Genomic DNA, 27,383 nt, shown 5'->3' on the forward strand with positions numbered 1-27,383 from the left:
TACTTTCCATAACAAGAAGGCTCACATAGTATGCCTCCAAGAAACACACTTCACCAAAGATTCTACTCCAAAATATATTTCTCCTTTTTATCAACAAATTTACACGGCTTCTGCCTGTACCAAGCAAAGGGGAACTCTAATTGCATTTCACCGATCCACACCATTCACCTTATCATCAGAAATTAAAGACCCAGAAGGTAGATACCTGATACTCATGGGTTATATAATGGATACAGCAATCACAGTGATTTCCTACTATGCTCCTAACAAACAACCTACACCATTCCTCTCACATATATTACAAGTGATTAATACACACAAAATAGGAACAGTGATAATGTGTGGGGATTCGAACCAGGTCCTCCTCCCATTTCTAGATAAATCACCTTTTACACCATCCAAAATAACCTCTAGATTACCTTTTTCTCAACTTCTTTCCAAATACAATCTGGTAGATTCATGGAGAGAAAGTAACCCAATGAAAAAGAAATTCACTTATTTCTCGTACCCTCATCAAACCTTCACCAGAATAGATCATATTTTTCTAACAATAGGAATGATACCAGAAATTATTGCATCAGATATAATTCCGATTCCGTGGTCTGACCATAATGCAGTATACACTACTATAGCCTCAGCCATACCAAAAGCGCATGACCCAACGTGGTACTTACCGGACATAATGCTCAAACACCCACTAAATCAGATGGCCATTGAACAAGCTTTAAAGGAATACATATCAATTAATAATACAACAGACATCTCCCCAATAACACTGTGGGAAGCTCATAAGCCTGTCTTGCGTGGTACAATACAAAGACAAATGGCACTATTTAAACGGGAACGCAAAAATCTAGCAAAAAAACTAGAACTCAATTTTAATGCAGCCTACATATCATTTCAAGATAATCCATCTCAGAGTACAAAATCTCATCTGGAAAAATCTAGATTGGAATACGATCTATTTCTCACTGAGTCAGTTGATAAATCCCTCAAACGCTCCAAACACAATTTCTACATGAATACAAACAAACCAGGTACATATTTGGCTCGGGCATTAAATTCAACTAACAAATCTTTCAAACCAATACGTTTGAAATTATCAAAAAATGTTTACACTTGTAATCCAGTTAAAATAGTCCATAAATTTCACTCACATCTCGCAACTTTATACAAGACAAACAATGAATTTAATCCTACAGAAGCTGAATCCTTCTTCTCAAAAATAACCTTACCTGAGTTATCTCAGAATCAAAAAAGCAGTTTGGATGAGCCTATAACTATAGATGAAGTTGCTAACGCCATAAAAGACCTAAAACTTAACAAAAGACCAGGCCCAGATGGCTACTCGGCTTTATACTATAAAACATTCTCAGAAATACTCTCTCCCATTCTCACTGAAACTTTTAACAAACTTCTAGATGGACATTCTTTTCGGCAAGAAACACTAATGGCAATTGTTTGTATGATCCCAAAACCCCTTTCTGATGATACTTCCTGTGTGAATTATCGGCCTATCTCTCTGTTAAACTTCGATATTATATTATTAACAAAAATAATAGCAAAACGCCTCAATAGCATTATAGGAAAATTAATACATAGAGATCAAATAGGCTTCATGCCAAATAGACAGGCAGGCGATAATATACGCAGGGCAGTGTTATTGGCACATATTGCTAAAAAACGGAAAATCCCTTTATGTTTTCTATCTCTCGATATTAAGAGGGCATTTGACACAGTATCCTGGCAATATATGCAATATTCATTACAAAAATGGGGTTTTGGACCCCACTTTTTAACATGGATCAAAGCATTATATAATAAACCCAAAGCCTATATAAAATATGCTGGATACAAATCTGAAGCCTTTAATATCGAAAGAGGTACCCGACAGGGTTGCCCATTATCTCCCTTATTATTTGCCCTTATACTCGAACCCATGGCCCAATACATCAGAACAAACCAAACTATAACTGGCATTGAAGTAGGAGGTATTACACACAAATTATGTATATTTGCAGACGATATATTACTTTTTCTATCATCACCACAGGTCTCAGGTCCTAACTTAATACCAGCTCTTGATGGATTTGCAGCCCTATCCGGCCTTATGATTAATCCTAAGAAATGCCTAGTGCTTAATATTTCACTCACAAACATGGAATTGATCCCGGCTAGGGCTGCACTCCCATTCACATGGGCAGAAAAATCAATCCCATATCTTGGAATTCATTTAACAGCATCTCATTCTGACTTATTCTCAACCAATTATCCTCCTGTATTAAGACAGATCACAAATCTAATAAAACAATGGTCGCAACTTCCTTTATCCTGGATAGGGAAGATTAATGCAATCAAAATGACTATTCTACCCAAATTGCTTTATCTATTCAGAGTCCTCCCTATTCCAATTCCTTCCTATTTTTTGAGAATAGTACAAAAAAGAGCAACTTCGTTTATATGGGGCTCTTCTAAACCACGTATACCTATACACACACTACATCTTCCCAAAAATAAAGGAGGCCTGGGATACCCTAATTTTACTAACTACTACAGAGCAGCACATTTGGCCAGTCTGTCCAAATACCATGCAAAACAGGAAATCCCATTATGGGTATTTATAGAGGCTTCAGAAAATGACCCTCTATTAATATCAAATTTATTATGGCTTGATCCTAAAGACCGCTTTAAAATTCATAATCCCATAACTAAACACTTCTTATCTCTCTGGGATAAACTAAAAACCAAATATCAGTTACAATCTCCACACAATCCTCTCCTTTCTTTTATCAGAAATCCGGCCTTTTATCCGGCATGGATCTACCCAAATTCTTTTAAAGCTTGGACAACATCAGGCATTCAGACACTAAATGACTTCATAGCATCTAAATCATTCCTTTCATTTCCATCGCTTAGAGAAAAATATGATCTACCAAACTCTGAGATATTTAGATATCTCCAAATCAAAAATTTCTATACACCATTCCTAAAGGGGGATACACCATTATCCCAATTATCCATTTTTGAATCAATCTGTACAAAAGATCCATTTGCTAAAGGTACAATTTCATCACTTTATAATCAATTATATGGAGTAGCAAATCTTAATAGACCCTCTTACGTTCAGAGGTGGGAGGAGGACCTGGGACGAACTTTAGAAGACACGGACTGGTCTAATATATGGCTCACATCTAAGTCATCTTCACCCAACATCTTGGCACTGGAGACAAATTATAAAGTCCTAACTCGCTGGTACCTTGTACCCGCTAGAGTGGCAAAATATTCACCTAATACCTCAACTCTTTGTTTTCGAGGATGCCCAGAAATAGGCACATATTTACACATATGGTGGACGTGCCCAGTAATCCAAACCTTCTGGAAGGAAGTCTTCGTGGTTGCATCTAAAATATTTAAAAAAATAATACAACCAGATCCATATTTAACTTTACTTAATCTAAAACCGGAATGGTTAACACTCTCTCAATTCAAACTTATGATCCAACTAATAATGGCTGCAAAACAAACAGTGGCCAAGGCATGGAAATCTCCTACATTGGTACTAGCAGAAACAATTCACAGAATGAATAATACAATGTCCCATGCTAAGATGGTAGCCATCGATCAAAATCAAATTCCAAAATTTGAAAAACTTTGGCATCCTTGGATAAAACAACAGTTCCTGTCAAATTTCAATGACTCTGTCCTGTTGCCATGGTAACAGATTAAATGACTTACAGAGACACCCATTCTAAGGCTTCAAAGAGAACTAAAAAGAATAATAAACTGACGAGCGGGACAACCTTGTGGACCATACCTCTACCTTTCAACCCTTTTTCTTCTTTCTCTTTCCTTTTCTCCACCTTACGATTAAAGCTCATTATCAGAATTTATTTGACCTATATACACTCTACTTGTAAACAATATGTATAGTAGGTATAAATCATTTAAATACCTACAAAAGTAACTAAGGAAATGATGTATATCTTTAATTTAGGTTTACGTGAACCCAATGTTTAATATTTGAAATTTCATGATATTTACCTATATAAACCCTACTGTAAAACAATGAGCTTACTTTATAGATCCTTGTAAACTTACTTCATGTATCTTTATGTATCTTTATAACATTGTATACTCAATAAACTTCTTTTGACAAGGAAAAATTTTACTATACTTCACACGATGTTCCTTGCCTACTGTAAAATGAGTTAAAATACTATGAGCTAGTCTAGAACTGTAATAGACTTTAAATGCACAAATCTGAGTAGCATATTGAGTCAAACTGGGTAATTAGCCAATTTGCTCTATATAAGGCAAGGCCCAAAGCAACCAACGGTCATATTTAATCAAAAGAAGCTCAGAATTTTAGATGTGAACCTTAGGCTTAAATATAAATTAAAACCATCTTCTATAACTTCTGGTACACTATGTTTGCAACACAAGTCCAAAGCCCATAAACACAGGCCCTCAGAAAGCAGGATTATATTCTGAAAATGCACTGTAATTAAATTACATATCCAGTTTAAATGCAAATCTTACTTATCAAAGTTCTCCTTTAACCACTTCAGCCCCAGAAGGTTTTACCCCCTTCCTGACCAGAGCATTTTTTACAGATGGCACTGTGTTGCTTTAACTGGTTGTGCGGTCATGCAATACTGTACCCAAACAAAATTTGCGTCCTTTTTTCCCACAAATAGAGCTTTCTTTTGGGGCTAATTGATCACCTCTGCAATTTTTATTGTTTGCGCTATACACAATAAAAGAGCGACAATTTTGAAAAAAAAAAAACAATGTTTTTTACCTTTTGCTATAGTATTCCCAAAAATGTTTTTTAAAAAAAATTTTCATCAGTTTAGACCAATATATATGCTTCTATATATTTTTGGTAAAAATAAAATCGCAATAAGCGTATATTGATTGGTTTGCGCAAAAGTTATAGCGTTTACAAACTATGGGAAAGGTTTCTGGCATTTTTTTACTAGTAATGGCGGTGATCTGTGATTTTTAGCGGTATTGAAACATTGTGGCGGACAGATCGGACACTTTTGACACATTTTTGGGACCACTGACATTTATACGGCGATCAATGCTATAAAAATGCACTGATTACTGTGTAAATGACACTGGTAAGGAAGGTGTTAATACTAGGGGGCGATCAAGGGGTTAAATGTGTGTTCCCTCAGTGTGTTCTAACTGTATGGATATAGGACTGAGTAGGAGAGGAGACATTTCACAGTTCCTACTTACTAGGAACAAACGACTTGTCTCCTCTCCTCTGGCAGCTCTCCTCTGACAGCACAGGGATTTGTGTGTACACACACAAATCCCTGTGCTGGCACTTGTGCATGCGATCACGTGTTGTCGGCGGCGATCACGACCGCCAGCCACGTGCATCAGGTCCCCGCCCTCTGGCAGCTGTTAAAGGACGTACGGGGTTTCGCGCAGGGGAGCAATTCTGCCCCTGTATATGTACGCGAGCCGGCCGGGAACCGGTTAACGATATTTAAGAAAATAATATTTACATAGCAAATATGTCAAGATACATTTGTTTTTGCAGCTAAGAGCACTAAAAACAGTTACTTGCATTTTAACTTACAACAAAGCAAGAGGGAACTTCGCGGAGAGAGTATTCATTCTTCGAAGGCAAGACTTGCTTTCCTAGCAGCTCATAAACAGCAGGGTATGAAGACAAGTTCACCATTGCTAGAAAAGACTTGATATTAAAAAGATAAGAAAAAATGAATTAAACCTCAGCTGTATTTTATTTGGAAACAAAAGCGCAACTTCATTAAGAGGAGATTGATTTAGTGATGAGAATGCACTTATCCTTGTATTACCATTCTGCATCTAGATGCATAGGTAAAAGTCTATTGGGAATTTCTGATGCTAAGCCGTAGGAGCACATAAAACTAGTGTATTACTTAAGTACATGAATTATTTGTATGAGTGAAACAGGATTTCCGCATTCAGCATTACCAATTCCTTCTTAGAAGAGTTCAAATAAAATGCACATATTTTCTCACAATGACAATACATTTAGTAACATTTAAAGCAGTATTAAACCCAAAAGCAAACATTTATTTTATTACAGCTTACCAATTCTAAGATGTAATGGCTGTATTAGTTTCCTTTTTGAGGCTTTCTTTCTTCAGTTATTCATCTGGTGACCTGGCCAGCAAGTCTGTGGTTTTTCAAAAGCACAAGCTCTCCAGAAGAATGTATCAGTTTACATGGATGAGACAAACCACTTAACACTGGCAGGGGTGATTAAAATGATCAGCTTTCATTTATTAATGTTAAAGTTTCATCCCAAAAGGCACACAAAAACGGTTTGCTGTAACTGATTATAAAGTGTGAGCTGGAGTTTGGCTTCAATGTGTTACTGTAGTTTGAACAAAAAAAGAAAACGAAAAAGCTGGACTTTTTATGAAACATGCACTCCAGGAGATAACTTAATAACCATGAATATGGCAAGTACCCAAAATACAACAGAACCAAAACATGTTGCATGGAAGCATCACATAACCTCAATTGGCATTATATAATTTATTTATTGAAATACAAATTGTAACAAAAAGTAAAAATATTGATGACATGATTCGTAATAATATTAAAAAACCCTTATTCATAATGAGACAGGTCTTAAATTATACATAGGGTATAACAAAAATACAGTTAATGACATGGTTAGTTCATTTTGTACATATTGTAAAAAGCAATTACATAAAAGACAAGTCTCTATGATAATTAATTGTAAGTTGGGTAGGCAAGTAAAATCCAATTAATATGTAGGATAAATTAATAATGCAATTTTAAACATATGGGGGCAACCATTGGCTCACACTTCCATAATAGACGTGTTTCGTGGCAACCACCACTCTTCAGATTTTAGATTATAGATTTTTATAGATTTTAATATCTATAGACACCTACTGCATACCTGCTCCTGAAGAGTGGTGATTGCCACGAAACGCGTTGAGCCAATAGATGCCCCCCTGTCCACACTACATTACTTTTACTCTACTACCGTATTTATACCAATTGGACTGTACCAACTAATTCTAGCTACAATTATTTACTATGGAGATACACTTCAGTGAATCTGGCTATCTACAGTATGTATCAATATGAGCCAATCATGTTGTTCTATTATGGAAGTGTGAGCCAATGGTTGCCCCCATATGTTTAAAATTGCATTATTCTTTTATCCTACATATTAATTGGATTTTACTTGCCTACCCAACTTACAATTAAATATCATAGAGACTTGTCTTTTATGTAATTGCTTTTTACAATATGAACAAAATGAACTAACCATGTCATTAACTGTATTTTTGCTATACCCTATGTATAATTTAAGACCTGTCTCGTTATGAATAAGGGTTTTTTAATATTATTATGAACCATGTCATCAATATTTTTACTTTTTGTTACAATTTGTATTTCAATAAATAAATTATATAATGCCAATTGAGGTTATGTGATGCTTCCATGCAACATGTTTTGGTTCTGTTGTATTTTGGGTACTTGCCATATTCATGGTTATTAAAGCGGGGGTCCACCTATCTATCGTTTTTTTGTTTTTTTTTAGTTCATTCACAAACTTTTCTTCTCAGCATTACATACTCACATATTGTGTGTAATATGTCCGCCTGTGTCAGATTTCGTCGGAAAGAATAACTTATATTATTCACTGCAGGCGGTTTCCATCTTCATTGTGGGCATTTGAAGCCCACAAGCATTTATTTCCTGGATGCGGTGAATGCTGTGCTCCCAGCATTCACCGCTCATTCCCACACATGCTCAGTGGCATCCTGGGAAGCCTGAGACTAGCTCCCAGGAGACTGTGCGGAGTCTGGGAGAGGCTAGAAACACGCCTACTCCCACGGGAGGAGAACCAGGAAGTGCAAAGAAGAATAGAAAAATAAAAGGTAATTACGGCGATTTAAATTTTTTTAAACGGCATGTCAGTATCTAGGCAAGGAAGAGAATATATACAGATATTGTTCAAAATTTGGGTGGAACCCCGCTTTAAGTTGTTATCTCCTGGAGTGCATGTTTCATATAAAGTCCCGCTTTTTCGTTTTCTTTTTTTGTTCAAATTATCGGGGATGGAGACGCTTGGCTCTACCCACCCAGCGTCTCATGCAAAGTCCCACTCTGTTGCTCTGTTTTCAAATAGGTATTCAATGTGTTAGTGTTTTTAAATCTGCTAATACTTTTAACATTACCCCCTGCCTTGACTGACAATGCTGCTGCCTGCTGTGCCTCCTGTGCTCATTCACCGAGAGTGGTGTCTCACTAATACAGGAGTTCTATTACTGGCCAGATCACCAGCTGAAAACAGAGGGAAAAAGTCAAAGAAAAGAACTGATGCAGCCACCATATCTAATTATTGGTGAGCTGCAATATAATTCTGTTTTGGTTTTGAGTTCAATACTTCTTTAAGCATTTTAACACTGTGCCATTTTTTACTGAAATAAAAAAAAAATAACATTGCATGTCCTCAATAAATACAGTGCGTATATATTGGCTGCTCAATGACCAGAGCACTTTTTACAATTTGGCACTGCGCTGCTTTAACTGATAATTGCGCGGTCATGCAATGTTGTACCCAAACAAAATTTGCATCCTTTTTTACACAGAACCCGCCGATTGGCACTCCCTGTCAGCGCGAACTGAGGAATGTCGTTTACCGGCACTTCCCGGTTCACGCGATGATCAGCTGTGATTGGTCAAAGCAGATAACGTGGTAAGAAGCCTCTGACAGAGGCTCCTAATCACGTGGTAAGAAGCCTCTGACAGAGGCTCCTTACCACGATCAGAGATGCGGCGTGTCAGACTGACACGCAGCACTAGTGATCGCCGCGCTGCGTGTCCCCGCAGCATGTTATTCTGCTGGACGTCATATGACGCCCAGTCAGGATAACAGAATCAATCTGCTATAGGCCGGGCGGGAAGTGGTTAATGTGACCTATAAACTGTACAACTCTGTTAAACAAACTGAAATCTTTTAGGTGGAGGGAAGTAAAAATAAAAAAACTAAAATAATATGGTTGCATAAGTGTGCACATCCTTAAACTAATACTTTGTTGGAGCATCTTTTGATTTTATTACAGCACATAGTCTTTTTGGGTATGAGTCTATCACATGGCACATCTTGACTTGGCAATATTTGCCCACTCTTCTTTGCAAAAACACTCCATATATGTCAGATTGTGAGGGTATCTCCTGTGCACAGCCCTCTTTAGATCACCCCACAGATTTTCAATCGGATTCAGGGCTGGGCCATTCCAAAACTTGAATCTTCTTCTGGTGAAGCCATTACTTTGTTGATTTGGATATACAGTGGGGACGAAAAGTATTCAGACCCCCTTAAATTTTTCACTCTTTGTTATATTGCAGCCATTTGCTAAAATCATTTAAGTTCATTTTTTTCCTCATTAATGTACACACAGCACCCCATATTGACAGAAAAACACAGAATTGTTGACATTTTTGCAGATTTATTAAAAAAGAAAAACTGAAATATCACATGGTCCTAAGTATTCAGACCCTTTGCTGTGACACTCATATATTTAACTCAGGTGCTGTCCATTTCTTCTGATCATCCTTGAGATGGTTCTACACCTTCATTTGAGTCCAGCTGTGTTTGATTATACTGATTGGACTTGATTAGGAAAGCCACACACCTGTCTATATAAGACCTTACAGCTCACAGTGCATGTCAGAGCAAATGAGAATCATGAGGTCAAAGGAACTGCCTGAAGAGCTCAGAGAAAGAATTGTGGCAAGGCACAGATCTGGCCAAGGTTACAAAAAAAAATTTTCTGCTGCACTTAAGGTTCCTAAGAGCACAGTGGCCTCCATAATCCTTAAATGGAAGATGTTTGGGATGACCAAAACCATTCATAGAGCTGGCCATCTGGCCAAACTGAGCTATCGGGGGGAGAAGAGCCTTGGTGAGAGAGGTAAAGAAGAACCCAAAGATCACTGTGGCTGAGCTCCAGAGATGCAGTCTGGAGATGGGAGAAAGTTGTAGAAAGTCAACCATCACTGCAGCCCTCCACTAGTCGGGGCTTTATGGCAGAGTGGCCCAACGGAAGCCTCTCCTCAGTGCAAGACACATGAGAGTCCGCATGGAGTTTGCTAAAAAACACCTGAGGGGCTCCAAGATGGTGACAAATAAGATTCTCTGGTCTGATGAGACCAAGATAGAACTTTTTGGCCTTAATTCTAAGCGGTATGTGTGGAGAAAACCAGGCACTGCTCACCTGTCCAATACAGTCCCAGCAGTGAAGCATGGTGGTGGCAGCATCATGCTGTGGGGGTGTTTTTCAGCTGCAGGGACAGGACAACTGGTTGCAATCGAGGGAAAGATGAATGCGGCCAAGTACAGGGATATCCTGGACGAAAACCTTCTCCAGAGTGCTCAGGACCTCAGACTGGGCCAAAGGTTTACCTTCCAACAAGACAATGACCCTAAGCACACAGCTAAAATAACAAAGAAGTGGCTTCACAACAACTCCGTGACTGTTCTTGAATAGCCCAGCCAGAGCCCTGACTTAAACCCAATTGAGCATCTCTGGAGAGACCTAAAAATGGCTGTCCACCAACGTTTACCATCCAACCTGACAGAACTGGAGAGGATCTGCAAGCAGGAATGGCAGAGGATCCCCAAATCCAGGTGTGAAAAACTTGTTGCATCTTTCCCAAAAAGACTCATGGCTGTATTAGATCAAAAGGGTGCTTCTACTAAATACTGAGCAAAGGGTCTGAATACTTAGGACCATGTAATATTTCGGTTTTTCTTTTTTAATAAATCTGCAAAAATGTCAACAATTCAGTGTTTTTCTGTCAATATGGGGTGCTGCGTGTACATTAATGAGGAAAAAAAAAATAACTTAAATGATTTTAGCAAATGGCTGCAATATAACAAAGAGTGAAAAATTTAAGGGGGTCTGAATACTTTCTGTCCCCACTGTATGCTTTGGGTCATTGTCATGCTGAAAGATGAAGTTCCTCTTCATGTTCAGCTTTCTAGCAGAAGCCTGAAGGTTTTGTGCCAATATTGACTGGCATTTGGAACTGTTCATGATTCCCTCTACCTTGACTAAGGCCCCTGTTCCAGCTGAAGAAGAACAGCCCCAAAGCATGATGCTGCCACCACCATGCTTCACTGTGGGTATGGTGTTATTTTTTGTGCAGTTTTATATTTGCACCAAACATATCTTTTGGAATTATAACCAAAAAGTTTAACTTTGGTTTTATCAGACCAGAACACATTTTCCCAAATGCTTTTGGGAGACTTCAGATGTTTTTGCAAAATTTAGCCGGGCTTGGATGTTTTTATTCGTAAGAAAAGCTTTCCGTCTTGCCACTCTACCCCATAGCCAAGACATATGAAGAATACGGGATATTTATGTAACATGTACCACACAGCCAGTACTTGCCAGATATTTCTGCAGCTCCTTTAGTGTTGCTGTGGGTCTCTTGGCAGCCTCCCTGACCAGTTTTCTTCTCATCTTTTCATCAGTTTTGGAGGGATGTCCAGTTCTTGGTAATGTCACTGTTGTGCCATATTTTCTCCACTTGATGATGACTGACTTCACTGTGTTCCATGGTACAGTGGGGCAAAAAAGTATTTAGTCAGCCACCAATTGTGCAAGTTCTTCCACTTAAAAAGATGAGAGAGGGGGCGTGTCCTGGACATGGAGGAGTGAGGACGTGCTTTGCCTCAGCTCCGCTACACCGCAGCACAATATCAGCTTTACATAGGGGGATACTCACTTTTACAAGATCCCCCCATGTCACAACGATCTCGGCAGAGCTCCCAACCGACCAAGACCGACAGATCGCGGCAGGGACAGCTAGATTTATACTTTTCCGGGACCCGAGGACCAGGCCCGGAAGCCTCCAAGATGGCGCCGACCGGGAAGGCCCAGAAAGCTACAAAATCCTCTCAGCCAGCAACGGCCACAACCCGAACCCTGAAAGGGACAGCCTCAGCTTCAGCAACATCTCCGGTGCCATCCCCAGGGTCGGTGAGTGATTCAGCCCCCTGTGCCTCCCCTGCCTCTTTAGATGGCCGCTCTGAACTATCTGACTACCTCTGTGAAGAGGATATCAAGCGCCATATTATGTCTTTACCCACTAAGGAGGACCTTGAACGTTTTACAAGCAGGGTAGAGAAAGCTTTCACAGAGGACATTGCCCAACTAAAAGCTGATACTTCCCACCTGGGTAACAGGGTAGAAGCATTAGAAGAGAAGCTAGAGGAGGTTCTCCCCACTATTGCTCTACTGCAATCTAAATGTCAGCAGCAAGACCAGCAGATTGAAACCCTATTATGTCAGCTGGATGATGCAGAAAATCGCAGCAGAAGAGCGAACATTAGGATTCGGGGTCTCCCAGAAGCCACAGCCCCAAGGGATATTATCCCCACGCTGACAGATATATTCAGAGACATATTGGGCCTTCCGGCCACGGCTCCGATAGGAATCGACCGAGCTCACAGGGCACTAAGACCCCCCTCCCAAAAAGTGGACAACCCCAGAGATGTAATTTGCAAACTCCACAAATTCACTTTAAAAGACAGCATCATGCAAAAAATGCGCAACAAGCCCTACTATGATTTCGATGGTGCACGTTTATTCTTTTATCAGGACATATCTAGACGCACCCTCATGCAGCGCAGAGCCCTGAAGCCCCTCTTGACGGCGATCCAAGATGCTGGCCTTCCTTACCGCTGGGGGTTCCCCTTTTTTCTGCAGGCGACTAAAGATGGAAGACAAGTCACACTCCGCAACAAAGATGATCTCCCTCAGTTCCTGTCCTCTCTGGGCCTGGACGCTGTGGACTTTCCGGATTGGAGAATTTCATCTGGCGTTCCTGGGATCCAGGTCCCCACACCATGGTCAACTACTACCCGTAGGAACCGCAGAAGGGACAGACAGCCTCAACATCAGGATACCCTCCATGGCTCCTCAATTACCCGTGACTGAGGGGATAGTCCCTCTGGACTCTTACAGTGGTCATAGACTTCCCCAGTAGTTAAGAAAAGGCTCCCCCGCTTTTCTCTCCTGCAGAGATTAGACCCCCCGATCTCAGCCTTAACGCTTTTAGCTGGTGTCCAGTTGGCTGTGATTGCAGATCACTCAAGAGTCATGACTAGTAGTAAATAATAATTTTTTTTCACATACGTATTCTCTGATGTTCTGGTACTGGGTGGGAAAATGTGAACTCCAAAATTTAATTTAACGCAGTAGTTTATCCCCACCTCCAACCCCAAACACCTTTTAAGACGCGGTGTGTGGAGACGGGGCCCCGCTCTCCACCCTGTGTTTAGGCCCACGTTCCCCCACGTAGGCCACCCTATATTGGGTACAGTCCCTAGTTGGGGCAATAGGTAAGGTCTGAGGCCCCCTTCTTTCCGAGGGGGACCTCCCACCTATAGATGTTCTATTTACAGACTTTGAGAATGTCTTGTCGTATTGTTTACGTTATTTTAACAGTTTGTTTTCTCTGTTCATTTTTCCATTCACTTTCCTCCCCCCCTCCGTTCTGTTCCCCTCTCTTCTTCCTTTCTAGGAGCAACCAAAGACTTCGGATGCTGCGCCGGGCGAGTGAGTCCATCCGACATCCTCCCTACCACTTATTCAGATATGTCTACCATTAAGGTAATATCATACAATATAAGAGGCCTATGCTCCCCGGGGAAAAGAAACAAACTTTGGTGGGAACTTAAGAAATTAAAAGCGCACGTGGTTTTCATACAGGAAACCCACTTTACTCATCTCTCCCTGCCTAGATTACCTACCCATTTATTTAGCCAATGGTTCCACAGCACCTCCCCCACAGCTAAATCTAAAGGCACCACGATTGCTATTCACAGGAATTGCCCCTTTCAGCTCTCGGACAGCAAAATAGACCCACTAGGCCGTTATGTATTTTTGAAAGGAACCATAGCGGGACGGAAATATACCTTCGCCTCGTTATATGCGCCCAATTCCAATCAAATTACTTTCATAGACAGCACTCTAGACCTACTAGCAGACTTTAAAGAAGGCTATGTTATTTTGGGAGGGGACTTCAATGTTAGCCCGGACCCCCTGTTAGATACCTCCAGCTCTAGACACTCACACTCTTATGCTTTCCTAAAACACTTCCGAAAGTCATTACAGTCCAACTTGCTGCTTGATAGCTGGAGGGTCCTTCATCCAAAGGAGAGAGACTTCAGCTATCACTCGGCAGTACATGATGTATACACCCGCATAGACCACATCTATGTGGACCGCCCAACACTAGAGTTCATGCAGTCCGCGTTTATTGGGAACATCACTCTATCTGATCACGCACCAGTGGGGGTGACCTTAACACTCCCTTTAGGTTCCCGAGGAGCCTGGACGTGGAGGCTGAATGAAAATTTGTTGGACGATACAGTGGCAGTAGCCAAGGTATCTGAGACCATCTCAAACTATTTTAACGAAAATATGACGGACGATATCAGCATGGGCGTAGTGTGGGAGGGCCACAAGGCAGTGGTCAGAGGAGAGATAATATCTCAAGGGGCTAGACTTAAAAAGATACGTCAGGCAGACTTTGACAGAGTGTTGGCTGCCCTACAAGACGCGGAACTCAAACATAAATGAAATGGAGGCCCTGAGGCATTGCAGAGGCTAACTGAGTTAAGAGATTTGTTTTTGCGCCTGCTTGATCGGCAGACTCGTGGGCAAGCCAGACGTGTATCACACAAATATTACGAACAGGGCAACAAATGTGGTCGTATGCTTGCTAGAGCCATTCGTAAGAAGCAAGCGCAGACCTACATACAAAAATTATGTTCCCCTTCAGGGGAGGTATCAGCTCGGTCCTCCAAAATTGCCTCAGGGTTTCAAGATTACTACACACACCTATACAATTTACATCCTGACATCCCCCTAGAAACACAGCAATCTAAGTCCACAGCCATACGAGACTACTTGGCTGCTGCTGGCGCTCCAACTTTGAGAGCAGACCAATGCGCTGACCTTGAACTTCCGATCTCCCCTGGGGAGATTGAACTGATAGTGAAGTCCCTCCCTACAGGTAAGAGCCCGGGACCGGACGGATATTCGGGATTGTACTACAAAACCTTCCTACCCCTCCTTAAACCCCACATGTGCGCCTACTTTAATTCCATTGCGGAAGGGGCCCCCATGCCTTCTGAGGCACTCCTGGCTCACATCACAGTGTTGCCAAAAGACGGTAAAGACCCGACGCTCCCCCAAAGCTACCGCCCGATCTCCCTCCTTAACGTGGACGTTAAGATACTAGCCAAGATTTTAGCGAATAGGATCGGGAATCTCCTGCCCAATATCATCCACCCCGACCAAACTGGGTTTATTAGGGGGAGGGAGGCGAGAGACAACTCCATTAGGGCCATACAACTCATCCACTGGGCCCGATCAAACCCTGACTCCAAACCTTACATCATTCTCTCCACAGACGCTGAAAAGGCCTTCGACCGGGTCAACTGGTCGTACCTCAAAGCGGTGTTGGAGACACTAGGGCTTAAAACACGCATGTTGACCTCTATCCTGGCGCTTTACTCTACTCCCTGTGCACAGGTCAAGGTGAATGGAGTGCTCTCCTCTAGATTCCCGATTAGGAATGGCACAAGACAAGGGTGCCCCCTGTCCCCCCTTCTCTTCGCTCTAGTCCTTGAACCATTACTATGCACGGTCAGGGCGAATGCAGACATAAGGGGTCTACGAGTAGGAAAAACTGAACACAAACTATCCGCCTACGCTGATGATGTGTTGTTCCACCTCTCAGAACCCTTGTTATCATTGCCAGTCCTGATGAAAGAACTGGAATTATTTGGATCACTCTCAAATTTCAAAATTAATTACTCCAAATCTGAAATTTTACCTATTCTCCTAACCCCTGCACTGATGAGTAACCTACAAGCCTCCTTTCCCTTCACCTGGGCTAAATCCTCCATCCGATACTTAGGGATTCAATTGTCAGACAGCTTTGATTCCTTGTATGATGCAAATTTCCCCCCCCTACTTCACTCAATTAAAAAAGACCTCTCCCTTTGGACCAAGACTGCGTTCACTTGGATAGGCCGTATTAACATCATAAAAATGAATGTTCTACCCCGTATACTCTTCTTTCTTCAAATGATACCAATTCCACTGCCTACCAAATTCTTTTCCCAGATTAATAACATCATAACGGGATTTGTGTGGAATGCACGTAACCCTAGAATAGCCATGAAGACATTAAAACGCCCAAAACTAGCAGGTGGCCTTGGGATCCCAGACATATTGAAATATCACAAAGCAATTGCTCTTCAAAGGATCCTCAACTGGCGCTTCCACACCCAATCCAAAATTTGGGTCTCTCTTGAGAAATGGCTAGCTGGTAGGAATCTGGCTTTCGCTCCCTGGCTACCAAATGAATACCGCGGGCTCTCAGACTCAACTTCCCCACTGACGAGACACACTCTCGCTACTTGGGACAAACTAAACTCGATCTTAAACCTATCACCGCCCATGTCCCCACTAGCCCCATTAGGGGGATTTCTTTGGTTCTTGCCAGGTGAGCAAATGGCCTTTTTCGCCCCTTGGGTGGTTGATGGTAATGCCAGCTGTTGGAAACTGATGAGCAACGGTAAGCTGATGAGTTTTGAATCCCTGCAAAGTAGACACAGGGGATCCAATATAAATTTTTGGCGCTACAGACAGCTCCACCATTTTTTCGAAACTCACGGACAATCCATAAGAGATATTTCCACTCTTACTCCTTTCGAGCAACTTTTTATAGAGGAGGACCCGATCCCACATTTAATATCGGAAATGTATCGCTTATTAAACAGTGCTAATGACAATCTCAGACCGACCTACATACGGACTTGGGAGAGAGACTTACAACTAGACTTCTCCACATCCCAACTAACACACCTATATCAGCTCACCCACTCAAGCTCTATTGAATCCAGAACCCAAGAAACAAATTACAAGCTCCTGTCGCGCTGGTACAGAGTACCAACCGATTTAGCTCGTATCTACCCCTCGGTATCAGACCAGTGCTGGAGGGGATGTGGACAGAGAGGCACGCTCCTCCACATTTGGTGGGAATGTCCTCTGATACAGCCATACTGGGCAGATGTCAAATCCCTAATAAAATAAATTCTAGACTTGGATCTTCCTTTGAACCCAGTCTACTTCCTCCTGCATGTCCCTCGGATGCCGATTAGTAGATACAGAAAATGCATACTACCACACCTCTTAAACGCAGCTCGACGCCTCCTTCCAATATATTGGAAACAATCCAGGGTACCTTCTAGAGAAGACTGGATTAAAAAAGTCAATGATATTAGAGAAGCTGAACACTGGATAGCTTCCTGTAAAGGAAAATTGGAACACTTTGAGGCCACATGGGGACCTTGGAGAGACTTTATGTTCGACCCGAATCTCATACCCTCAAGCCTAGATCTGGCCCTACTGGAATTAGCAGAACCAACTTTAAGATCCCGCCTGGGCAACAGTAACAGAGCCCACTGTTAGACATTTTTCATAGACTCCCTCCAGGATGATAACCAACCGGTGGCAGAACTCGCCTGGCGCAGATCTACAAGATCTTCTCAGACTCTGAGGTAAGCTCCACACCACTCCCCCCCCCCTTCTTACCCTTTCCCCACCTCCCCATCCTCTCACACTTGTTCCCCCTCTGACTCTAACTACTTCTTATTCTTCTCTACCTTCTAATTTTACTTCTTAGACTGCATACCAGTTGCCAATTAACAGGCTGCGGTCATAAGATACAGATGTTGCACTACCTGGACATGGGCGGCGGCTGACAACAAAAGGGAGCACAGACCCCCCACTGGGAGGTGGACCTTTTTTTCATTGCCCGCCTCTAGTGGGTGGGGGGACGGGAAGGGTGTGCCCCTCCTGGACACGGCGAGACGGATGAGGTTGTTGGAGGTATTTACCCCCCTCGGTTCGAGCCATTGACGGGGAGGGCTCGTCCACTGGCTCTCCAGATCATTGAGCACTTTGAATGCGGCCAAGGTTGGATTAACCAACATGACGCCACATGTTCATCCTGATTCAGGATAGGTACTGTAGATTACAGACAAGGCCGCTGCCGCAGGTCCGAAATTCTTATTTGCACTAGCAGATGTATGGACAAATTATATGTGTGTTCTACCCTGCTTTTCTAAAATGTGTGTATTTTTCTACTAAACGTTGATAAATAAAGATTATATAAAAAAAAAAGATGAGAGAGGCCTGTAATTGTCATCATAGGTATACCTCAACTATGTGAGACAAAATGTGGAAACAAATCCAGACAATCACATTGTCTGATTTTTGAAAGAATATATTTGCAAATTATGGTGGAAAATAAGTATTTGGTCACCTACAAATAAGCAAGATTTCTGGCTCTTACAGACCTGTATCTTCTTCTTTAAGAGGCTCCACTGTCCTCCACTCATTACCTGTATTAATGGCACCTGTTTGAACTTGTTATCAGTATAAAAGACACCTGTGTCCACAACCTCAAACAGTCACACACCAAACTCCACTATGGTGAAGACCAAAGAGCTGTCAAAGGACACCAGAAACAAATATTGTAGACCTGCACCAGGCTGAAACTGCAATAGGCAAGCAGTTTGGTGTGAAGAAATCAACTGTGGGAGCAATAATTAGAAAATGGAAGACATACAAGACCACCAATAATCTCCCTTGATCTGGGGCTCCACGCAAGGTCTCACCCTGTGGGATCAAAATGATCACAAGAAGGGTGAGCAAAAATCCCAGAACCACATGGGGGACCTAGTGAATGACCTGCAGAGAGCTGAGACCAACATAACAAAGGCTACCATCAGTAACACACTACGCCGCCAGGTACTCAGATCCTGCAGGGCCAGACGTGTCCCCCTGCTTAAGCCAGTACATGTCCGGGCCCATCTGAGGTTTGCTAGAGAGCATCTCCCAATCCTCCCAATCCTCCAAAAGAGGATTGGGAGAATGTCATATGGTCAGATGAAACCAAAGTAGAACTGTTTGGTAGAAACACAACTCGTCGTGTTTGGACGAGAGAGAATGCTGAGTTGCAACCAAAGAACACCATACCCACTGTGAAGCATGGGGGTGGCAAAATCATGCTTTGGGGCTGTTTCTCTGCAAAGGGAACAGGACGACTGATCCGTGTACATGAAAGAATTAATTGGGCCATGTATCATGAGATTTTGAGTGCAAACCTCCTCCCATCAGCAAGGGCATTGAAGGTGAAATGTGGCTGGGTCTTTCAGCATGACAATGATCTCAAACACACTGCCCGGGCAATGAAGGAGTGGCTTCGTAAGAAGCATTTCAAGGTCCTGGAATGGCCTAGCCAGTCTCTAGATCTCAACCCCATAGAAAACCTTTGGAGAGAGTTGAAAGTCCGTGTTGCCCAGCGACAGCCCCAAAACATCACTGCTCTAGAGGAGATCTGCATGGAGGAATGGGCCAACATATCAGCAACAGTGTGTGACAACCTTGTGAAGACTTAGGGCTCTTTCACACAGACGTGTCCGTGTACGGAGCCCGCTCTGCTCAGCGGGGGATCACTCCGTCGATCCCCGCTGAGCAGGCAGATGACAGGTCCGTCTCAGCACACTGTGCAGGGACGGACCTGTCAGAGCGCCACTCTCCCCTATGGGGGATCGGATTACGACGGACCGTAGAGTCCGTCGTCACCTGATCCGATAACGGATGGAAAAGTAGGTTTTTCCTCCGTTACACTTTTTCGGATCGGAGCGGGTCAGATGTCAGTGGACATGTCACCGCTGACATCCGATGCTCCATAGAGGTCTATGGAGGGTCCGTTCAGGTTCGCCTAAAAAACTGACAGGCGGACCTGAACGGATCTTTCGTGTGAAAGAGCCCTTACAGAAAACGTTTGACCTCTGTCATTGCCAACAAAGGATATATAACAAAGTATTGAGATGAACTTTTGATATTGACAAAATACTTATTTTCCACCATAATTTGCAAATAAATTCTTTCAAAAATCAGACAATGTGATTGTCTGAATTTGTTTCCACATTTTGTCTCTCATAGTTGAGGTATACCTATGATGACAATTACAGGCCTCTCTCATTTTTTTAAGTGGGAGAACTTGCACAATTGGTGGCTGACTAAATACTTTTTTGGCCCACTGTATATCTAATGCTTTGGAAATTCATTTGCACCCTTCTCCTGACTGATACTTTTAACAATGAGATCCTTCTGATGCTTTGGAAGCTCTCTGCGGACCATGGCTTTTGCTGTAGGATGTGACTAAGAAAATGTCAGGAAAGACCTACTAGAACAGCTGTACTTTATTTGGGGTTAATCACAGGCACTTTATAATGATGGCAGGTGTGTACTGACTCCTATTTAACATGAGTTTGAATGCGATTGCTTAATTCAGCTACATCCCCAGTTATAAGAGGGTGTGCACACTTATGCAACCGCATTATTCTACTTTTTTTTTTTACTCCCCCTCCCCCCTAAAAAGATTTCAGTTTGTTTTTCAATTGAGTTGTAGAGTTTATAGGTCACATTAAAGGTGGAAAAAGTTCTGAGATGATTTATCTTTGTTTCATTTTTTTTTACACAGAAATCTTATATCCACTGTGTGTGTGTATATATATATATATATATATATATATATATATATATATATATATATATATATACCAGTCTCCAGAATTTCTGCAATGTCATAATTAATTGCCATTTTACCTTTTGACAGCTCCTGTCTATGGGATCTACAGGGGTGGGTTTTGGGTGAGTGACCCTGACATCATCTCTTCCACATTCAAGAGCAGACCACAAGTCAGAGACAAAAGCCTGGATAAAGCCTATAAACATAAAAGAAAAGTGCTCAGTGACCACAGAAATATATTTTTGATATGTGTTAGTAAAACCTTACATACCATCGCACCTACTTTGTGCATCCAGGTGGATTATACCTTGTTTTTTTAGGACAAATTGGGATTTCATTTCATTAGTAAAAATTTGTGTATATTCCCTGATTTTTTTTTTACCACAAGCACGTTTTTTTTCTTTCTGCAAGGAATGAGAAATATACATTGTATCCTTCTCCATGCACAGAAAGAAAAAAAACACAGGGGCGGGCTTTACAGTGACTGTTCACTGTGGTAGCCAATCACAAGCTACCACAGCGATCAGGCGAACCGATATCAGGAGATCCAGGTCCCGATCATTAGTACAGGGCTGGGGGCTCTCGGTGAGACCCCGGTCTCTGTGCTGGGAGCGTGCCGTGTGGCGCAATCCCAGCACAAAAGGGAGGAACACATATATGTGTGTTACGTCGGTGTGAAGGGGTTAAATATGACCAAAGATTGTCATGCTAGTACTACAACATGTGTGTGAGCCACTAGCAGCGATTTAACATTAATGTAAATGACGGATATACTCGGGCCTGAGTGGATATGCTTTGGGCTTGTGTTGATGGATCTCCCCTTTTAACTATTACCAGATACATAAATATACATGTTCATGCTTTTTTGTTTAGCCCACCCTCTAATTTTGTGGCAAAATAATTTAGCGCTTTGAGTCAGAATTGATTGCAATCTGACATAGCAAACAGGGGTGACATCTTCTGTTACTGGGGTAACAATAATATATCAAAGGGCCCTGTTCAGAACGTGTTTCTTGGGCTTTTATTTAAAAGCAAAAAATGTGTATTTGTTTTGACATTAACCAAAAAAATTAAAAAATAGTTTTTAGCATAACCAGTGGCGTACTAGTGGGGGGGCAGTATGCCCCAGGTTCCACACATTGGGGGGTGTCAGGCCAGCTATCAGAGCCAGTACAAGGCAGTGGCGGGTGCAGACTCTCTGTGTTCGTGTGAGTGTGCAGTGTCTGCTGTTCAGTGTCACTGAGCTCACATAGGGGTCTATACTGCCACCTCTGGCTGCTTCATGTATGTGCGCCCCTCGTTTGTGCTGTCAGCAATTTATTTACATAGGGACATGTGGAATCAAGACCTGGGACAAGGAAGAGTATCTTACATATAAGGGCTGTGAGTACAAGGGAGGAGGCTGTTTGTCGGGGGGGGGGCAGAGCTCTGTGTGTATTGTGTGTGTGTGTGGGGCTAAGTAGGTACAGGTATGAGGGGCTGAGTGCGTACAGGTATGAGGGAGCCGAGTGCGTACAGGTATGAGGGGGCTGAGTGCGTACAGGTATGAGGGGGCTGAGTGCGTACAGGTATGAGGGAGCTGAGTGCGCACAGGTATGAGGGGTTGAGTGCGTACAGGTATGAGGGGGCTGAGTGCGTACAGGTATGAGGGGGCTGAGTGCGTACAGGTATGAGGGGGCTGAGTGCGTACAGGTATGAGGGGGCTGAGTGCGTACAGGTATGAGGGGGCTGAGTGCGTACAGGTATGAGGGGGCTGAGTGCGTACAGGTATGAGGGGGCTGAGTGCGTACAGGTATGAGGGGGCTGAGTGCGTACAGGTATGAGGGGGCTGAGTGCGTACAGGTATGAGGGGGCTGAGTGCGTACAGGTATGAGGGGGCTGAGTGCGTACAGGTATGAGGGGGCTGAGTGCGTACAGGTATGAGGGGGCTGAGTGCGTACAGGTATGAGGGGGCTGAGTGCGTACAGGTATGAGGGAGCTGAGTGCGTACAGGTATGAGGGAGCTGAGTGCGTACAGGTATGAGGGGGCTGAGTGCGTACAGGTATGAGGGGGCTGAGTGCGTACAGGTATGAGGGGGCTGAGTGCGTACAGGTATGAGGGGGCTGAGTGCGTTAAGGCATGATCAGTGGGGGGGTGAGGGGGTGGGGGGTGCCAGATATAGAATCCACCCCGGGTGCCAAATGCTCTAGGTACACCCCTGAGCATAACCAGCATTTACCTGACTTCTGCAGGGCTACTGCACCAGCAGCTGTCCCTGCTACCTGTGTCACCATAACTCCGTATCCAAATTTTTCACATCTGCTAACCTGAAAAGAAAACATAAACCAAAATATAATATATGTCTAATTATACATGCTGTATCAATGGGAATATGAGAAAAAACGTAAGGACATGTCCCATGTTAGACACATTTACAAATTATTTATAAATGTGTTCACACAACCTTCTGTTAAAAGTATTGTTACGACAGACAGTTTTTTATCTTAATCCTTCTGTGTGCAGCAGCCCTCCTCAGCCCCCCTAACACTTACCTGAGGTCCCTCTCTGTCCAGTGATGTCCACGAGTGTGTCAGTTATCCGAGATTCTCCCCCCTGATTGGTTGAGACACAGCAGGGGCACCACTGACTGCCGCCTCTGTCAATCAAAGTCAGATAGCTAATCAGGAGAGAGAGGGGCGGGGCCGAGGCTCCGTGTCTGAATGAGCACAGGGAGCTGTGACTCCACTTGGGTGTCCCCATAGCAAGCTGCTTGCTGTGGGGGCACTGAACAAGAGGGAGGGGCCAGGAGCACAGAAGAGGGCCCCGAGAAGAGGAGGATCCGGGCTGCTCTGTGCAAATCTACTGCACAGGGCATTAAGTATAACATGTTATTTTTTATAGGAAAAAAAGGAGACTTTACAATCAGTTTATGGATTCACACATTTTTCCAATGGAATCCAGTTATAGAAATGGGAGAAAGCTGTGTGAACATTGTATAAAAAACCTTTATAAATAGACCCTTAGCATTTTTTCATAAAATGCTAATTTCGAGTAACTATGGGGGTTATTTACGAAAGGCAAATCCACTTTGCACTGCAAGTGCACTTGAAAGTGCACTGAAAGTTCACTTGGAAGTGCAGTCGTTCTAAATCTAAGGGGTAGATCTGAAATGAGTGGAAGCTCTGCTGATTTTATAATCCTTGCATGTCTCCCTCGGAACTAAAGCGACTTTACTTCCAAGTGCACTTTTAGTGCACTTTCAAGTGCACTTGCAGTGCAAAGTGGATTTAACTTTAGTAAATAACCCCCTTATGTGTGCTTACCCTAAAGTGTATGTTTGGAGAAAATAAAATTATGCAATACATGCTTTTTTCCCTATGTTTTCTTATTTGGGATACACTGCACCGTAAACACTCATTGATCTGCCAGAAATCTACTGCGCTCCTCTGCCTCTGTTGCACTGAAATCCCAAGCAGTGTTCTCAGCCCTGTCTGAATTCTCTTCTGCTAGACTACAGAGCTCTTCTCTCTCCCTATCGCCACAAAGGAGTGATCTGTAGCTGAGCAGGGGAGGGCACAGGCAGGGCATAAAACACTGTGGGGTTGCAGTACAGCAAAGGTATTGTCAGCTCACTACAAAAAGTAAAAATGTTACTGAATTTCTGGACAGACCAATAAGTATTTTTTCTGTATTTTTTTACGGCATTTAAAAGGGACAAAACATGGGGAAAGCTCCCTAACTGCTTAGCAACTGCTACCTGGGTTAAGATATCACCCAAATAGGGAATGCATTGTTTTCAAAGTGTTGGCTGACTGCATTTTGAGAAGACAAAGTAAAGCACAACCACTTTGTAGCACTCTAAAGCAAAAAGTAAAGACTATGCAAATATGGCTACCCCATGAAAACAGAGAGGGGCATGCATCAAATCTGTCACACAGCAAGGCAATGCTAAACATGTATAATAAGACAGATTTTCAGAGGAATTTATTGCAATATTACAGCTTAATTCAGAATTTCCCTCCCTGTCCTCTGATTCTCTGTGGCGTCTTTGGGACAGAAGTGAAGATGAAATCTCTCTAATGAGACACAAACTGCAAAAAACAGCCGATAGTGGTTTTAAACCTTTGCTTTTCTATCCAAAAAGTTTTGGCCATACATACATTTTAATTCATATTTGAATAAACAGGCCTTTTTTCAGTATAACTTGAATAAATATAAGGGCATTTTATTGCGAATCAAATTTAAAGTGCAGCAGGAATTTTCAACCCAACATTAAAATCAATTTATGCAAATACATTCTCTGAATAATCTTCCAAATCATATGGATTATTCCTCATAAATGACTATGAAATGCCCTATGAGCATGCCGCTGTAAGAACTGTTTTATTTTCCTCTGGCCTTTCTCAAATGCTGAAGGTAAAGAGGCTAAATATATTCTAAACATACCTGAAGCTTTTTTGTAAATCGACCAAACATGTAAGTTACACATTCATTGATGGCTCCAGTTTGTTGAAGAAACAGAAGTCCCCTGGGTGTAGCAGCAAAGTTTAACAAGCTATCCAGTAAAGATTCCTCCCACACCATCCTACAAAGTTAGATATGATTTAAGATTAATAACACATTATAACAGGTATAAATCAATAACTAAGAACATTACTTACATTTCACACATAAACCCACACAAGCTGAAACTGAGGCACTAACAATGATAGCATTTTTTAGACACAATAAAGAAACTCCAGGATCTTACCTACGAAAAATAAAATAAATAAAAATCAATTGGCTGTTGATCAATTGGCTGCAGCTGCTGATCAGTGTATTCTGACAGTAGAGGAGTCCAACTGTCAGAATACAAGGAAAGATTCCTCCATCCACCTTGTTTGTGTGGATGGGGGGATACATTTTTTTTTGTTCCGCCTGCTGGCTATCACTCTCCTAATAGCAGCCCCCAACTTTTTAGGCTAGAACTGAGGGCCCCTTGGTGTGGTCAAGCCACACCTGAACATCTAACCACCATCTAAGAACTATAACTAGCCCTAATGTCTCTGACCTCTCCCCGAGTGCAAGTCTACCAGTACACTCTAAATCATTAAAATACAGACATTAGAGGTAGAATACTTTTAATTATCCTGTACATGCAGAGTAATTGAAATAAGGTGCAGAAATACACAACATAAACAATTACTAATAAGAAAACTTTACAATCATAACTTAAAATATGTGCTCACTTTAAAGCCGCACTCCAGTCAAAAATTGTAAACCAGTTTTGGATAAAGAAGGGAAGGATTCAAGCCTCTGCCCAATTGTATTGCGGTCTGGGCCAATACTGGGGAGATATCCCCTCACTTCCTGTCAGGGCAACCAAGGACAGAACAGTCTTACAAAGCTCATGGCATCCAATTATATTCATTGTCTATCTATTGTTACCCAGTGCACATTTGAATTTGTTGCTATGAGTTGTTTGATACAGATCTTCTCTTGGACAATTTTTGAACATCTCAGGCATTCTTTGCCCTACCAAATAAACCCAGGGATAGCCCATAATACCACACATAGCAAAATTCCTAAAACCAGATTATATAAAGTTAAATGACTAAAACAGGTACAGGAAAAACATCTACCATTGCTCTAAAACTTTTACAATCAGGTTACATGATATCAATTCAAATACATAAGTCTACAAATCCGCAAGGCACACAGAGCATGGCTTGTTCCCACCCCCTCCTCACTGGCTGTGATTGACAGCAGCGGGAGCCAATGGCTCCCGCTGCTGTATCTGAGCCAATGAAGAGGGAGAGAGCTGAGAGAGCCTCTACCCTCATGCACATCGTTGGAGCGAAATCTGGCTTAGGTAAGCATAAGGGAAAGGGGGGGGGGGGGGGGAACTTCATGCAGAAGCTTTTTTAACTTAAAGAAGAGAATGCATTAAGGTAAAAAAAAAAATGTCTGCCTTTACAACCCATTTAAAAGTTGTTGCTGCATTAGTAGTTTCTTTTTTTTTTTTTTTTTAAGTCTTTTTCACTTATTTTACCTGTTGATCCTAGCAGCAAGTATGGTATTTTTCAACTTTTTTTTATAGGACCAAGCTGTCCTGCAAAACAGGCAGATAAAGGGTTGAGACAAACCATTTACTACTGACAGGGGTGCTTACAATGGCCAGCTTGTATTCCTTTATGTGAAACCTTTATCTAAAAAGTTAAAAAAGAAGTTGTTGCTGTAACTGCATAGAAAAAGTAAGCTGGCGTTCAGTTTTAGTTTGTTAAGTCCAACTAAATTTGATAGTGAATTGAACACTACCCTATCCCCAGGCTGACAATGATACTGTCAGATGACAGACAGGAAGAGTGTTACCGGCCAAATCACCTGATGAAAAGAAAGGAAATAATAAAATGAATGCAGCCACCAGATTTAGGGATTGGTAAATTGAAATATATAAACCTTTTGTTTTTGGGATGCACTTTAAGGTGATTGTATCCTCTTCCCTTTGAAAACCCGGGAAACCTTTTCCCGTCTTGAAACAATAAGCAGTGCCATTTGGCAAACAAGTTAGCTGAGAAAAAAACTCTTCTTTTTCCAGCATTAATATGAAAATTATAATACTTGTGTTGATTAGGTTGCTCCAGCAACTGAAAAAAAAAAAAAATCTGTATTCACGTACATATATATAATCCATAACTGAAAGTCCTATTTATACTTGTTATGTTTGCCAAGTAAA

General features: G+C 42.1%; 1 protein-coding gene across 2 annotated transcripts in view; it reads right to left on the reverse strand.

Annotated features, from left to right (window-relative positions):
* The window catches only part of TBC1D32 (TBC1 domain family member 32), a 503,914-nt gene that overhangs the window by 226,756 nt on the left and 249,775 nt on the right, over positions 1-27,383 (reverse strand). For both annotated transcript variants that reach the window (XM_073627171.1, XM_073627170.1), the window contains exons 19-22: positions 25,115-25,253; positions 22,908-22,995; positions 20,766-20,884; positions 5,597-5,713 (exon numbers count right to left, since the gene is read on the reverse strand). In XM_073627171.1, coding sequence (XP_073483272.1) covers positions 5,597-5,713; positions 20,766-20,884; positions 22,908-22,995; positions 25,115-25,253 — 463 coding nt within the window. The remainder of the gene's footprint in view (positions 1-5,596; positions 5,714-20,765; positions 20,885-22,907; positions 22,996-25,114; positions 25,254-27,383) is intronic.

This window comes from Aquarana catesbeiana, linkage group LG04, assembly GCF_042186555.1.
Source record: "Aquarana catesbeiana isolate 2022-GZ linkage group LG04, ASM4218655v1, whole genome shotgun sequence".
NCBI classification, from domain to species: Eukaryota; Metazoa; Chordata; class Amphibia; order Anura; family Ranidae; genus Aquarana; species Aquarana catesbeiana.